Source organism: Cetorhinus maximus, unplaced genomic scaffold, assembly GCF_964194155.1.
Source record: "Cetorhinus maximus unplaced genomic scaffold, sCetMax3.hap1.1 HAP1_SCAFFOLD_1094, whole genome shotgun sequence".
NCBI lineage: Eukaryota > Metazoa > Chordata > Chondrichthyes > Lamniformes > Cetorhinidae > Cetorhinus > Cetorhinus maximus.
This window is the reverse complement of record NW_027597036.1, coordinates 80,342-96,133: the sequence shown is the minus strand read 5'-3', so window position 1 is coordinate 96,133 and position 15,792 is coordinate 80,342. Positions and strand designations below refer to the sequence as shown.

General features: G+C 47.6%; 1 protein-coding gene across 1 annotated transcript; it reads right to left on the bottom strand.

Annotated features, from left to right (window-relative positions):
• Positions 1–11,640: 11,640 nt before the first annotated feature.
• On the bottom strand, positions 11,641–14,889 carry LOC144675669 (uncharacterized; the record flags this gene model as incomplete). The annotated part of the gene is made up of 2 exons (XM_078536319.1): positions 11,641–14,036; positions 14,157–14,889. Coding segments are annotated over 2 exons (2,760 nt in total), but the record flags the coding sequence as incomplete, so codon positions are not given.
• Between the last annotated feature and the right edge of the window lie 903 nt (positions 14,890–15,792).

Sequence of the window (15,792 nt, the reverse complement as noted above, 5' to 3'; positions counted from 1 at the left end):
TTCTTTGGTGGTTCTAGTAAGTTCCTTCCTTCATGTATTTACCTCTTGGTTTTCTATTCTTGGGATGCTTCTTATGTTGTGTTTTCTATTATTCTCCAGTCTCACTCTCTAAAGGGGCCACTGTCACTACCTCTTATCCTTTTTACATACTTGTAGAAGCTTTTACTGCCTGTTTTTATATTTCTTGCTAGTTTACTCTCACATTTGAATTTCTCCTGCTTTATTCTTTTTTCTTTAAGTCAACCTTTGATGGTTTTTAAACTTTTCCCAATCTCATCCTATGAGTAAATATGTGAGCAAATCATTCCTATAGTGCAGGGTCAGGAAGATATAATAATTTTCATAATGTTATTAGAATTTATTATAGAGTAATAGTGGGGTCTGTGTCTATGTCTCTGTGTAGGTCTGTGTGTGTGTGTGTGTGTGACTTAATTGAATTAAAGGCAGCTGGTCTGAAGGTTTTGATGTTACAGAAGATAAGCAAGGTTTGAAATGTTAAGTTGGTAAACATAGGTGTAAAGTGAACAGCTGTATTTTTAAATAAACCAGGCTAGATTGAGTTCAAAAGAGGGAGTGAAATATTACACCTAGTCAGGAGAAGTTAAGTGTGTTTATCTTTCCCAAAGATTACTGGTAAAATTGGTACTATAATAGATTTTGCTATTAGAGAGAGATAAGTCCAAAGACACAGTGAAACAATGGGAATTTGCATTCACAGGTGAAATATGTATAAAGGAGTGAAGGCTGTGTGGAAGGGCAGGCATTCTAAGGTCTAAAACAAAAGCCTCCAGCATCTAAGCCTCAAGCTGCTGTCTACATGGAACTGAAATGAAGAAACCTCACTTTAAATTGGATTGCTCAGGGTATCGTGTTTCTTTGCCTGGGTCTTTTAAAATCTATGTGTCTTACTGTTGCCTTAACTAAAGTGTAACTGGGAGTTAGATTAACTAGGGGATTTAGAAGTTATCATAGTAGGAATTTGTAAATCTATATATGTACTTAAAATCATTTCTTCTATTAATAAAGGTTTAATTCAGTTTTGTAAGAAACCCATATGACTTGGTGGTCTTATTCCTACTGAATTCATGGCACGAATCTCAAAAGTTATACAAACTGCAAAACAAGTTGTGGCAGTTGTTTCAAGTTTCCCTTTGGGATTTGAGAAGCTCCGCATTTACCATCGGCTGTGCCATAACATACAGTGACCTGAGCTGCACACAGTACTCTAGCTGTGGCCTAACTCGTAGTTTATACAAAAGTCATTCTAATGATTTCACACTGCACCCACCCCACATATATTCGCATTTACTCCCTACTCTAACCATCCTGTTTCTCTCTACTACCCCCTTGTACAGATTCCTGGTGGACACCACTAGTCCCACCCTCTATCCTGACACACTGTTCTACATCCTAACCAACCCCACTATCAACACCCTGGGGGTTACTATTGACCAGAAACTGAACTGGACTAGCCATATAAATACTGTGGCTACAAGAGCAGGTCAGAGGCTGGGAATCCTGCAGTGAGGAACTCACCTCCCAACTCCCAAAGCCTGTCCACCATCTACAAGGCACAAGTCAGGAGTGTGATGGAATACTCCCCGCTTGTCAGGATGAGTGCAGCTCCAACAACTACTCAAGAAGCTCAACACTGTCCAGGGCAAAGCAGCCCAGCTTGATTGGCACCACATCTACAAACGTTCACTGACCAAAGGAAAACTAGACATTACCCATGCAAATTGACAGGTAGAGCACAGGAAATCTATGCTTCACTGTCAGAGGAGGTTCCTAGGGATTATGAAGTGGTGAAAATGGCCATTTTGAGTGCATATCAGTTGGCCCCTGAATTACACAGACATAAGTTTTGAAATTTAAGGAAACAGCCTGGGTAAACTTACATTGAATTTGAAAGGTTTAAGCAAAGTAGTTTTGACAGGTGGATTCGAGCATTAGGAGTTGAAACTACCTATGAAGGTTCTCAGGGAGACCATTCTCCTGGGAGAATTTAAAAACTCCCTCCCTTCTGTAATAAGAACCCATGTTGAAGACCAAAGGGTTGCAACTGCTAGACAGGCAGCAGTAATGGCTGAGGATTATGAGCTGATCCATAAAACCAAACCTTTTTTTCCCCCATCACCCCCATAAATTTGAAAAGGATGAAAAGTGGCTGAGAGGAAGGCAAGTAGCCCGGGTAAAGAATGGATAGCTGGGAATACCTCCAGATCTCCTTCCCAGATCAGGAAGGAAGGTACTGAGGGTAGAGGTAAAACCCGAAGGCCTGAGTGTTTCATGGTAATAAAGTGGGACACATTCATTCAGAATGCTGGAAGTTGTGAGGGGCGCCCAGGGGACTTATTGGAGTTCGTATGAAAAATCCATGATTTAGACATTGAAGGGCAAGTGCTTAACGAGTGAACTAAAGACAAAGCGCTGGAAAACCACCGAGTGGCAAGGAATTTGGGAGACATCGATCAAAATCAACCTATCAAATCCTGTACTCCGGAACTGGTGCTATTGAACTGTTTTATCCCACCCCTTGTGTGTCTTGTATGTGTGTGTGTGTGCATAAGGATTTAAGAAGGGGTAGAGTTTAGGTTATAGAGTTAGAACTCTTCATGTTTCTTTCTTTAGCCACTGGTTACAGACAATTTGTTCAATGAACAGTTATTTTGTTGTCAAGTTGACAAGCCTCGTATTCTGTTAAATTAAACAGGTAGAATTGGGGCAATCTGGTGGTTTGGTCAAACTTTTCACATTTGTCAAGGCTCGAGGATCAGTGGGGCTGGATATTACAGAGCACAATCCCCAGTGAGTCGGGGCAAAGTTTGAGGTAGAGATTTAAATTTCAATTTTAACTGAACATTGATCTTTGTTCAAACTTCAGTTAACATTTGATGAACCTCATCAAGCTTCAAAGGTTGCTGTGAAATATCGTGGAGAATGTCTTGACCAGGGAAAGGAATTGCTGGGGAATTAGAATAAGGGGCTGAGTGCAGAATTAAAAACCCTAAACTATTAGAACTTTGCTGCAAAGAGAGTGATGAGGTTCTCAAACTTTAATGCAATCTGGAGAAAATTAAGGGGAAGACATGTGATATGGAGTGTCATAGTTCCAAAGTTGTTCCTGTGAATGAAAATTCCTTGTCGAATTGTGGTCCAATTGAGCAAGGAACTGATCCATATCAAATTACTGATGTATCAAGCTCAGCAATGGACAATATGAAAACAACTAAAGTGCCCACAGAATTGGGAATCAAGAATTGCCAACAAAAAGGACCGAAAGTGCAAAATGGCCTGGAAAAGTCAACGACCAGAGACACGGATTTACAAATGGTTGCTGGAGCTAATATACAAAATAAAGCAGCTGGAATTCAGGCAAGTGGACAATTTGCAAAAAAAAAAACCATCCAAAACCTCAAAAGGAGTGGAATGATATAGTTTGTGGGTTATGTAAAAGAATTGAAAGGCCAACCTCAGGGAGTACAATTGACATTACTCAAAAAGAAGTGGAAAGGTTTGCGGAGGTGACCAGGTGTGTAGATGAGGGTAGTGTAGTTGATGTAGTTTATATGGATTTCAGCAAAGCCTTTGACAAGGTCCCACATGGGAGACTTATAAAGAAGGCAAATGCACATGGGATACAGGGTAATTTGATAAGGTGGATTCAAAATTGGCTTAGTTGTAGGAGACAGAGGGTGATGACAGAAGGCTGCTTCTTTAGTGACTGGAAGCCAGTGTCCAGTGGCGTACCACAGGGATCTGCGCTGGGTCCCCTATTATTTGTCATTTATATAAACGACATAGATGACTATGTGGGGGGTAGGTTTAGTAAGTTTGTAGATGACACAAAGATTGGCCGGGTGGTTAACAGTGAGGTTGAGTGTCTTGGGCTACAGGAAGATATAGACGGGATGGTCAAATGGGCAGATAAGTGGCAGATGGAATTTAACCCTGAAAAGTGTGAGGTGATACACTTTGGAAGGAGTAATTTGACAAAGAAGTATTCAATGAACGGCATGGCACTAGGAAGATCTGAGGAACAAAGGGACCTTGGCGTGTGTGTCCATAGATCTCTGAAGGCGGAGGGGCATGTTAGGGGGGTGGTGAAAAAGGCATATGGGACACTTGCCTTTATCAATTGAGGCATAGATTACAAAAGTAGGGAGATCATGTTGGAGTTGTATAGAACCTTGGTGAGGCCACAGCTGGAGTACTGAGTGCAGTTCTGGTCGCCACATTATAGGAAGGATGTGATTGCACTGGAGGGGGTGCAGAGGAGATTCACCAGGATGTTGCCTGGGATGAAACATTTAAGTTATGAAGAGAGGTTGGATAGACTTGGGCTGTTTTCGTTGGAGCAGAGAAGACTGAGGGGCGACCTGATCGAGGTGTACAAGATTATGAGGGGCATGGACAGGGTGGATAGGGAGCAGCTGTTCCCCTTAGTTGAAGGTTCAGTCACGAGGGGGCATAAGTTCAAGGGAACAGATAAGCCTGTGGAGAATATAAAGAAAGTAGGAAGAAACTTAAGCAAGGAGTCAGGAGGGCTAAAAGGGGTCATGAAAAGTCATTGACAACCAGGATTAAGGAAAATCCCAAGGCCTTTTATACATATATAAAGGGCAAGAGGGTAGCCAGGGAAAGGGTAGGCCCACTCAGAGACAGAGGTGGGAATCTGTGTGTGGAGCCAGAAGAAATGGGAGAGATACTGAATGAATACTTCTCATCAGTATTCACCAAAGAGGAAGACTTAGCGGTCGATTTGTCTAGGGAAGAGTGTGTAGATACCCTGGATCATGTTGAGATCAAAAAAGAGGTGTTAGGCGTCTTGAAGAATATTAAGGTGGATAAGTCCCCAGGGCCAGATAGGATCTACCCCAGAGTACTGAGGGAGGCAAGGGAGGAGATTGCTGGGGCCTTGACAGAAATCTTTGTATCCTCACTGGCTATGGGTGAGGTCCCAGAGGACTGGAGAATGGCCAATGTTGTTTCATTGTTTAAGAAGGGTAGCAGGGATAATCCAGGAAATTACAGGCCGGTGAGCCTTACGTCAGTGGTAGGGAAATTATTGGAGAAGATTCTTCGTGACAGGATTTACTACCATTTGGAAGTAAATGGGCGTATTAGTGAGAGGCAGCATGGTTTTATGAAGGGGAGGTTGTGTCTCACTAACTTGATCGAGTTTTTCGAGGAAGTGACAAAGATGATCGACGATGGAAGGGCAGTGGATGTTATCTACATGGATTTCAGTAAGGCCTTTGACAAGGTCCCTCATGGCAGACTGGTACAGAAGGTAAAGTCGCACGGGATCAGAGGTGAGCTGGCAAGATGGATACAGAATTGGTTTGGTCATAGAAGACAGAGGGTAGCAGTGGAAGGGTGCTTTTCTGAATGGAGAGCTGTGACTAGTGGAGTTCCGCAGGGATCAGTGCTGGGACCTTTGCTGTTTGTGGTTATACATAAATGATTTGGAGGAAAATGTAACTGGGCTAATTAGTAAGTTTGCAGTCGACACTAAGGTTGGAGGAGTTGCAGATAGTGAAGAGGATTGTCAAAGGATACAACGGGATATAGATCGGTTGGAGACTTGGGTGGAGAAATGGCAGATGGAGTTTAATCCAGACTGATATGAGGTAATGCATTTTGGAAGGTCTAATACAGGCAGGAATTATACAGTAAATGGCAGAACCCTTAAATGCATCGATGGGCAGAGGGATCTGGGTGTACAGGTCCACAGGTCACTGAAAGTGGCAATGCAGGTGGATAAGGTAGTCAGGAAGGCATATGGCATGCTTGCCTTCATTGGCAGGGGTATTGAGTATAAAAGCTGGGAATTCATGCTGCAGCTGTATAGAACCTTGGTTAGGCCACACTTGGAATATTGCGTGCAATTCTGGTCGCCACATTACCAGAAGGATATGGAGGTATTGGAGAGGGTGTAGAGGAGATTTACCAGGATGCTGCTTGGTCTGGAGGTTATTAGCTATGAGGAGAGGTTGGAGAAACTCAGATTGTTCTCACTAGAGCGACGGAGATTGAGGGGCGACTTGATAGAAGTTTACAAAATGATGAGTGGCATGGACAGAGTAGATAGAAGCTTTTTCCCAGGGTGTAAGAGTCAATTACTAGGGGACATAGATTTAAGGTGAGAGGAGAAAACTAGAGAGGAGATGTGCGGGGCAAGTTTTTTACGCAGAGGGTAGTGAGTGTCTGGAATTCGCTGCCAGAGGAGGTGGTGGAAGCAGGTACGATAGTGGTGTTTAAGAGGCAGCTTGACAAATACATGAATAGGATGGGAATAGAGGGATACGGACCCCGGAAGTGCAAAATGTTTTGGTTGATGGGCAATATGATGGGCGCAGGCTTGGAGGGCCGAAGGGCCTGTTCCTGTGCTGTACTTTTCTTTGTTCTTTGTGAGGGGCAGGAGGTTTAGGGGGGGGATGCAAGGAAAAACTTCTTTACCCAGAGGGTGGTGAGGGTCTGGAATGCGCTGCCTGGGAGGGTGGTGGAGGTGGGTTGCCTCACATCCTTTAGAAAGTACCTGGATGAGCAGTTGGCACATCATAACATTCAAGGCTATGGGCCAAGTGCTGGTAAATGGGATTAGGTAGGCAGGTCAGGTGTTTCTCATGTGTCGGTGCAGACTCAATGGGCTGAAGGGCCTTTTCTGCACTGTGAGATTCTGTGAAATGGGATCCGGAGAAACAACATCATAAATAGTTTAAAGGTCAAACCAAGCAGGAGTATGAAACCCTGTTGTGTGAACGTAAAAGGTATCTCAATGACATCCTTGAAACGGCGAAGAGATTTTGACCAGAGAAGAAATGAGATGTTAACTCACAAAAATACCATTTTGACTCTGCTAAACGAAATGAGAATTTACCACATTTGAGTTGGAAAACGAGCTCGAGGATGGAGTTACACCCAGTGAATGAAAAGGACGATTGGGCTGTAGGTTTAAATGGAACATTTTTTGCTGAGTTGACTGGGAATAAGAGGAAAAAGAAACGTAAGAATTTATATAATTTATTTTTTATTGTAATATTATAATATATAATTTATATAAATAATAATAAAAAAGGATATACAATTATTTGGACAGCCAAGGGCTGATTAAGGATAGTCAGCATGGCTTTGTGCGTGGTAGGTCATGTTTAACAAAGCTTGTAGAGTTTTTCGAGGAGGTTACCAAGGAAGTAGATGAAGGAAAGGCTGTGGATGTTGTCTACATGGACTTTAGTAAGGCCTTTGACAAGATCCCACAAGGGAGGTTAGTTCAGAAGGTTCAGACACTTGGTATCCATGGAGAGGTTGTAAACTGGATTCGAAATTGGCTGTGTGGGAGAAGACAGAGAGTTGTAGTGGATGATTGCTTCTCAGACTGGAGGTCTGTGACTAGTGGTGTGCCTCAGGGATCTGTGCTGGGACCATTGTTGTTTGTTGTCTATATCAATGATTTGGATGATAATGTGGTGAATTGGATCAGCAAGTTTGCTGATGACACTAAGATTGGAGGCGTTGTGGACAGCGAGGAAGGCTTTCAAAGCTTGCAGAGGGATCTGGACCAACTGGAAAAATGGGCCAGAAAATGGCAGATAGAATTTAATGCGGAAAAGTGTGAGGTGTTACATTTTGGAAGGTCAAACCAAGGTAGGACATACACAGTAAATGGTAGGGCACTGAGGAGTGCGGAGGAAGAAAGGGATCTGGGAGTTCAGATACATAATTCCCTGAAAGTGGCGTCACAGATAGACAAGGTTGTAAAGAAAGCTTTTGGCATACTGGCCTTCATAAATCAAAGTATTGAGTATAGGAGTTGGGATGTTATGGTGAGGTTGTATAAGACATTGGTGAGGCCAACTTTGGAGTATTGTGTGCAGTTCTGGTCGTCTAACTACAGGAAGGATATCAGTAATATTGAGAGAGTGCAGAGAAGATTTATTAGGATGTTGCCGGGTCTTAAGGAGTTGAGTTACAGGGAAAGATTAAACAGGTTAGGACTTTATTCCTTGGAGCGTAGAAGAATGAGGGGAGATTTGATAGAAGTTTACAAAATTGTGAGGGGTATAGACAGAGTAAATGCGAGTAGGCTCTTTCCACTTAGATTAGGAGAGATAAACACGAGAGGACATGGCTTTAGGGTGAAAGGGGAAAGGTTTAGGGGGAACATTAGGGGGAACTTCTTCACTCAGAGAGTGGTGAGAGTGTGGAATGAGCTACCATCTGACGTGGTAAATGCGGGCTCACTCTTAAGTTTTAAGAATAAATTAGATAGATACATGGATGGGAGAGGTCTGGAGGGTTATGGACTGGGTGCAGGTCAATGGGACTAGCGGAATAATATTTCGGCACAGACTAGAAGGGCCGAATGGCCTGTTTTCTGTGCTGTAGTGTTCTATGGTTCGAATTGAGTTATGATAATACTATGATGTGCAAATTCTACTAATCTTGTTACTTAAACAAGTCAATAAATGTATGTTTTTGTAATTGTACAATATATGTAGTTGTGAAACAAAATGGAAAATGTATTTGTATAGAATGTAATAAGCTATTGTTAGAGATTTATGTTGTTATGTTTGTGTGAGGCGGATGTAAGGAAACCTTCACTGTCGTAAAGCTTCTTTCCTCTAAAGGGATAGGTTTTACGAAAGAGAGATAGTTTAAATATTTGTATTTGTGGGTATTAAACATTAAAGCTAAAACTAATTTCTAAGATGATTTGTATTTCTGTATGCGCTAAGAAAAGGTCAAGTTGAGTTTTAGTTTCACTTTAAGAGATCCCTGCATATCTAATGAGTTTACAACTGTGAGAGAAGTTAAGCAAACACAAGAGTAGAAAAACTGGGCAGGGTCCAGAGAGGCAGGTCCCTCCCACAGACCCACACAGAAGAAACTAGAAACAGCAGTTTGAGGGTTTTTTTTTAAAGACAGCTTCCAGGCAGAAGCAGCCTAAGAGGGGCAGGTAGCCAGTCCCAAGCTAAAGAAGGAAGTCCCCAAGAATCCAGGGGAGTGGAACAGAGGAAAGTCCCAAGCAGACCTTCTAGTCAAAGAGTGGTCAGGAACTTGGAAAAGGTCCTGTGAAGTTAAGAGGAATGAGGGGCAGAGAAAGGCTCTAAGCTGCAGGAAGCAGAGTCAGAGCTGTATAAAGGCTTGTGAGAAGTCAGAAGGTCCATAACTCTTTGCTACGGGCGTGTGAAGCAGGGGTGTTGACAGCTGGAAGCTGAGTCAGTGAGAGCGAGTGCGTGAAAGAAAGCTTGGACACATGTGATGACCCAGAGGAGAGGAACATCAGAAGGAGAGTTCGAAATCCTGGAGGTGAACCCTTGCGGAAGGTGTGTGGGAGAAAGCGTTGGTTTGGGAGAAGATTCCAAGGCAAGGTCTTGGAGTGGAGATTGGAACCCTCGTGCAGAAGACAGAGTTCAATGAGACTGGTTGGCTTACGGTGTGGCAAGTGTCGGGAGGTGGGGTGGGTAGTTGAAGAGAGATCCATAGCATCTGGTTGAGGTGCAATCTGTCACTTGGTTTCAGAATGTGGTTTGTCTGACCACAGGGTGCCTATTGGTTTGCATGGACTGTGTACTTAATGTGAACATCAGAGTATAAGATAGCTTTTGTAACTTGTGTTATCCTTACAAATCTGTATATATATCTGTAGAGGTATAGTTGTGGGTGAAGGAGTATTGTAATATAGTTCACCTTTTCTAGTTTAATAAATGTTTTATGCTTTTGTTAAAAGCTCATGAGCTAACTCCTGGGACTCTGTTCAGTTGCTCCTCTCCACGTTTCTAAACAAATAAAAGTTAGGATCTATCAAACTGGGTTCCACTCTGGCGTCAGGCTTGTCCAGTACTGTAGTTGATGTGGTCTACGTGGATTTTAGCAAGGCTTTTGACAAGGTTCCACATGGCAGACTGGTTAAAAAACTAAAAGCCAATGGGATCCAGGGCAATGTAGCAAGCTGGATATAAAATTGACTCAGGGGCATGAAACAAAGGGTTGATGGGTGTTTCTGTGACTGGAAAGCTGTTTCCAGTGGGGTTCCACAGGGCTCAGTGTCCTCTGCTTTTTGCAGCATATATGAATGATTTGGACGTAAACGTAGGAGGAATGATCGAGAAGGGCTACGGACCAAATGCTGAAAAGTGGAATTGGGCCAGTACAGACACGATGGCTCAAGTGGTCTCTTTCTGTGCTGTAAACTCTCTCGGATTCTATGACCAGCCCCAGATAATAAACGTGTTACGGCAGCCGCATGCTGGGGACGACACCACGGGCTTCCACTAGGCCAGAATAAAAATTCAACCACGTCCCCCAAGCTTGGGACCCACAAAGAGTTAGACAAAACTATGCAATCTGCACACTGGGCTGTCTTGGGCGGTAGCTACTTGGTTGAGGATGCGTCTTGCTGATGTGTTCCAAGTGCCTTGGCATTCGCAGTCACGCTGGTGCATGGCCCACATCATGTGGCTACAGTCTGTTACAATTATGAGTATACAATTGTTATATTTTGGAACTGTAGATTTAAACTTAGGGCAAATGAAGGTGGGTATGAGACCTGTTCTGCAGTCTGCCTGACAGGGAGACTGGGTGGTTTGATTGTTAACGAGAGCAAAAAGACTTGGATTGTTTAACTGAGAAGGTGCAAGATATTTATGTTTGGAGACAATGAAGCAGTCTGAGAATACCATGAGTCTGTGTCCCAGAAACATGTTACAGGTTGTAGACAATTGTGCTGTAAACTATCCATTGGCTAAGATGAAATGGAGTTGGGATCAAGGATAACCAATTCACAATTTTACTTAGATACAAAGGTAATGTTTCCTGCTGTCATAGGGGAGAGAGTAGAGGAAGCCATTTTTGAGATCAGGTTACAGGCTTCCCTATAACTAGACAGCAGGTTTTGTCTTGTGTGGTCTGCAGCCATCTGAGAGGCAGAGAGAGAGCAGGAGCTGGAGGCAGCCAGCCCTGAAGCTGAAGCAGAGAGAATGCTGACTCTATTGTTCACCAGGCAGGATGTGGGTGGGAGCACAAAGCTCAGACTGAAGACCGAGTTTGAGAGAGGCTGGAAGATTTGCCTCGCTTGGAGCTAGAGGGAAGAAGTCTGCAGTGTAAACCTCACATGTGAAAGGCAGTTCTGGGATTAGAAGTTACCCAGCTGGGTAAGTGAAAAGGGAGCAAGCCATCAGGAGCCCAGAATAATTTTACACTGCCTCCTGGAGGGCAAAATGTTCACTTAAGGGGCAGTATAATGTATAACAGGAGGAGATTTTCTGTCATGCAATAAGTTGTATGGGGAATCTCTTTTCTGTGGTTTAAAGTTGCCGGGATAAAAGAAAATAGCATTTAGTCCAAGTTCTGAAATGTAAAATCTTCATGGGTCCTTTCAGCCAGAATCCAAAATTCAAACCTCTTAAAAATATTGGTCGCTACAGAGATGGTAACAGGTGTAGAACCCCGACTCCCAGGGACACTGTCCAACTACATTCACCTTATCAAGTGCAAGAGCTGTGAGTCAGGCTGGTGTTAACTGGCAAGCCAAAGGTTTTTAGGCAGGGGTGGGAGGCTGGAGGTGCTGAGGGGTGGGTTAATCAAGACGCTCTGCGCTCTGACACATCATCAAATGAAAAGGCTTGGACGCAGTTCAAGGAACAATATTTCTATTTCAGACAATAACAGCATAAACTGGATCCCAGTCACCAACATCGCCTGGGAACAATTCACAGGCCATAAGTACATTTCAGTTCAAACCAGCAAAGGAAAAAAAAAACTCTTCAAATCTACATCATTTGCCTTATAAACTTTTGTAAATTTACATATTAACGATCCCCTTCCCCCCCTCCGCCGACACCACCAGCCCCAGTGGCAGGGGTTACCACATTCAGCACTCCTGTTTGGGGCTTAGATTCTGCCACAGAAGATTAACCAGATGTTAAAAAGTTGAACAATCAGGATGCTGTACCCCACCCTCCCCTCCCTCCTTACCCCGACCCCCGTAACAGCCAGTGCATTCTATACAAAGGCATCAACTTGGATATTGTCCTCCAGAGTCGCCTGGTAGATCTCAATGGTCTCCACGATGGTGGTGGGAATAGCCTCGGTGGACTCGATAATGGCAAAGGTCTCGCCGTACTCAGTGCATACGATGGTCTGCTCCATGTGGGTGCGGCGGTGGCTGCGCAGGTTGGACGGGGTCTTGAAGCTCTTGCCGCACTTGGTGCAGGGGTGCGGCCTCTCGCCGGTGTGGATCCGGCGGTGGTCCAGCAGGTGCATGGACTGCACAAAGCCCTTGCCGCAGGTCTCGCACTTGTACGGCCTCTCGCCCGTGTGCGTGCGCCGGTGCTCCCGCAGGTGGTTGGACTGTTTGAAGGCTTTGCCGCAGTCGGTGCACTTGAAGGGCCTCTCGCCCGTGTGGATGCGGCGGTGCAGCAGGAGGCTGGAGGAGGAGCCGAAACGCTTGCCGCAGTCGTGGCAGTGGTAGGGCCGCTCGCCAGTGTGCCGGCGCTCGTGCAGGGTCAGGTTCGTGGTGCTGGTGAAAGTCTTGCCGCACTGGCTGCAGCCAAACGGCCTCTCACCCGTGTGGCTCCGCTCGTGCAGCTGCAGGTTGCCCATGCTGTTGTACCGCTTGCCGCAGTTGGCACACTCGTAGATCTTGGCGCACCGGCCGGAGCAGCGGTGCTCCTCCAGCTTGGAGCCATCAACAAACTGCCGGCCGCAGTCCGGGCAGCGGTGAGGGATCTCCCCGGTGTGCACCAAGCGGTGCAGCTCCAGGCGCCGCTGCCGCGTGAAGCCCTTGCCGCAGTCCGTGCACTTGTAGGGCAGCTCGCCGGTGTGGCAGTACCGGTGCACCATCAGCTTGGAGGCCCGGCCAAAGGCCTTGGGGCACTCGGGGCACTTGAAGGGCAGGTCCCCGGTGTGGATCCGGCGATGCTGCTGCAGGTTGGAGGACTGGGCGAAGGCCCGGTCACAGAACTCGCACTTGTACGGCCTCTCACCGGTGTGGATCTGGTGGTGCCGCATGAGGTTGGCCAGCGTGGTGAAGGTTTTGCCGCACTCGGCGCACTGGAAGGGCCTCTCGCCCGTGTGCGTGCGCATGTGGTTCTTGACGTGCACCGGCTTGCGGAAGGCCTTGCCACACACCTGGCACTTGTGCCGCCTCTCGCAGTTGTGCAGGCGTCGGTGCCGGAGGAGCTGGGACTGTTTGCTGAACTCCTTGCCGCAGAAGCCACACTCGTAGACCAGGACGGTGCTGGGCAGGGCCTCGGGCGCGGCCTGGGTGGCGCCAGGCGTCTCCGGCGGCGCGCCCGCCGTTTCTTGGTTCCGCACGGCCGGCGCCTCCTTCCTCTCGCTCTCCTTTTTAACCGGGGCAGCAGCTTTGCCGGGGGCCGGCGCCGAGGAGTGCGTGCGTCGGTGGTAAAGGAACTTGGTCATGTTGCTGAAGGCTTTGCCGCACTCGCCACACCGGTGCAGCGGGTCGTCCGTGTGCAGCCGACGGTGCTGCACCAGCGCCACCTCGGTGCTGAAGCCTTTGCCGCAGTCGGTGCACAGGTAGAGCACCTCCCCCTTGTGGCTCCGCAGGTGCTGCTCCAGCGACGAGGCCTTTTTGAAGGAGCGTTTGCAATCCGGGCAGTCATGCTCCCGGCTCAGGTGTGTCTTTTGGTGCTGCAGCAGCCGACGGGCGGTGGTGAAGAGCTTCCCGCACTCGGCACAGTCCAGCGGCTGCCCTTTGTTCGAAGTCGGCTGCTCGCAGCCCTCCTCCCGGTTGGCACAGGGATCCTGCATCCCCTTGGCTTTGGCGGGCTCCTGGGGCTGAGCCGTGGTGTCGGTTTGCAGGCCCAGGGAGTCAGGCTGGGAATACACCTCACTGTGACTGACCTGTGCCCCTTCAAGCTCCACCAGGGCCACTGCGCTCTCATAGGAATGATCCCCAACACCCCCTGGCACCAAGGCCGAGCTCCCCACTCCCCCAGGCACCAAGGCCGGGCTTCCCACCCCTCCTGGCACCAAGGCCTGGCTCCCCACCCCTCCTGGCACCAAGCCTGGGCTCCCCACCCCCCCTGGCACCAAGGCCGGGCTCCCCACCCCCCCAGGCACCAAGGCCGGGCTCCCCACTCCCCCTGGCACCAAGGCTAAGCTCCCCAACCCCCCTGGTACCAAGCTCTGGCTCCCCACCCCCCCGGGCACCAAGGCCGGGCTCCCCACCCCCCCTGGCACCAGGCCCGGGCTCCCCACCCCCCCTGGCACCAAGCCCGGGCTCCCCACCCCCCCGGGCACGAGGTCCTGGGTACTCTGCAGCTCTGCTGTGCCCTGCCCAGTGCTGCCTGCATCCAGAGCCTGGGCGGCCAGGATATGACTCTCGATGCAATGGCTGGAGCTGCCGGCTGGATTGGTTCTCTGTGCGTCATCCTGGCTTTCAGGTGGGGGACAGGGCTGCTCAGGATTGGAGTGTGGACATTCAGGCCGGCTGCCTTCGCAGCTGAGTGTCACAGTGTCACAGGACAGGCCGTGGGCGGCAGGCTCCCCGGAGTGAGTTGCCTGATGGATGAGGAGCAGGTGAAGGGTAGGGAACGAGGCATTGCAGTCCGGGCACACATACTGCGACACACTCTCCAGCAGGGCGTGAGTTTGCTCAGTCGCTTGGCCCTCAGGGTGAAGGTAGTCAGCATTCTCCTGCGCCAGTGCCTTGGTGTGCAGCCCCTGGTGCTGCAGGAACTCCTCCATGGTGCTGAGGAATTGGCCACATTCGGAGCATGGCTGCAGCTGCTCACCGATGAGCATCTCGTGGAAATTCTCACCGTCCTGAACGCCAAACTCCACATACTCAGTGCTGCCCTGATGCTGTTTGCTGTGCACCTGCTGATGGGACAGAGCTTCCACCGAGCTGACAAAGACCTGAAGAGTAAAGAGCAGGAAACAATGAGAAAAACGAGCTGGCAAAGATTTCACCCAGCAGCCGGCTCACAGTCCAGCTCAGGACCAGCTTCTGCAGCGGACTGACCTCCAACTTCATCTCAAATTACTCATTACACTCACATTGTCCTCTCTCACCACTTTATATCTGCCTCAGCACCCAGTGTTATCCAGTGACAGTCCAATACACACCAGTACTGTACCCCAGTGTTATCCAGTGACAGCCCAATACACACCAGTACTGTACCCCAGTGTTATCCAGTGACAGCCCAATACACACCAGTACTGTACCCCAGTGTTATCCAGTGACAGCCCAATATACACCAGTACTGAACCCCAGTGTTATCCAGTGACAGCCCAATATACACCAGTACTGAACCCCAGTGTTATACAGTGACAGCCCAATACACACCAGTACTGTACCCCAGTGTTATCCAGTGACAGCCCAATACACACCAGTACTGTACCCCAGTGTTATCCAGTGACAGCCCAATATACACCAGTACTGAACCCCAGTGTTATCCAGTGACAGCCCAATATACACCAGTACTGAACCCCAGTGTTTATACAGTGACAGACCTGTACACACTAGTCCTGTACCCCAGTGTTATACAGTGACAGGCCTGTACACACCAGTACTGTAACCCAGTGTTATACAGTGACAGCCCAATACACACCAGTACTGTAACCCAGTGTTATACAGTGACAGGCCTGTACACACCAGTACTGAACCCCAGTGTTATACAGTGACAGGCCTGTACACACCAGTACTGTACCCCAGTGTTATACAGTGACAGACCTGTACCCACCAGTACTGTATCCCAGTGTAATACAGTGACAGATCTGTAACCTCTAGTACTGTATCCAGTGTAACACATTAACAGG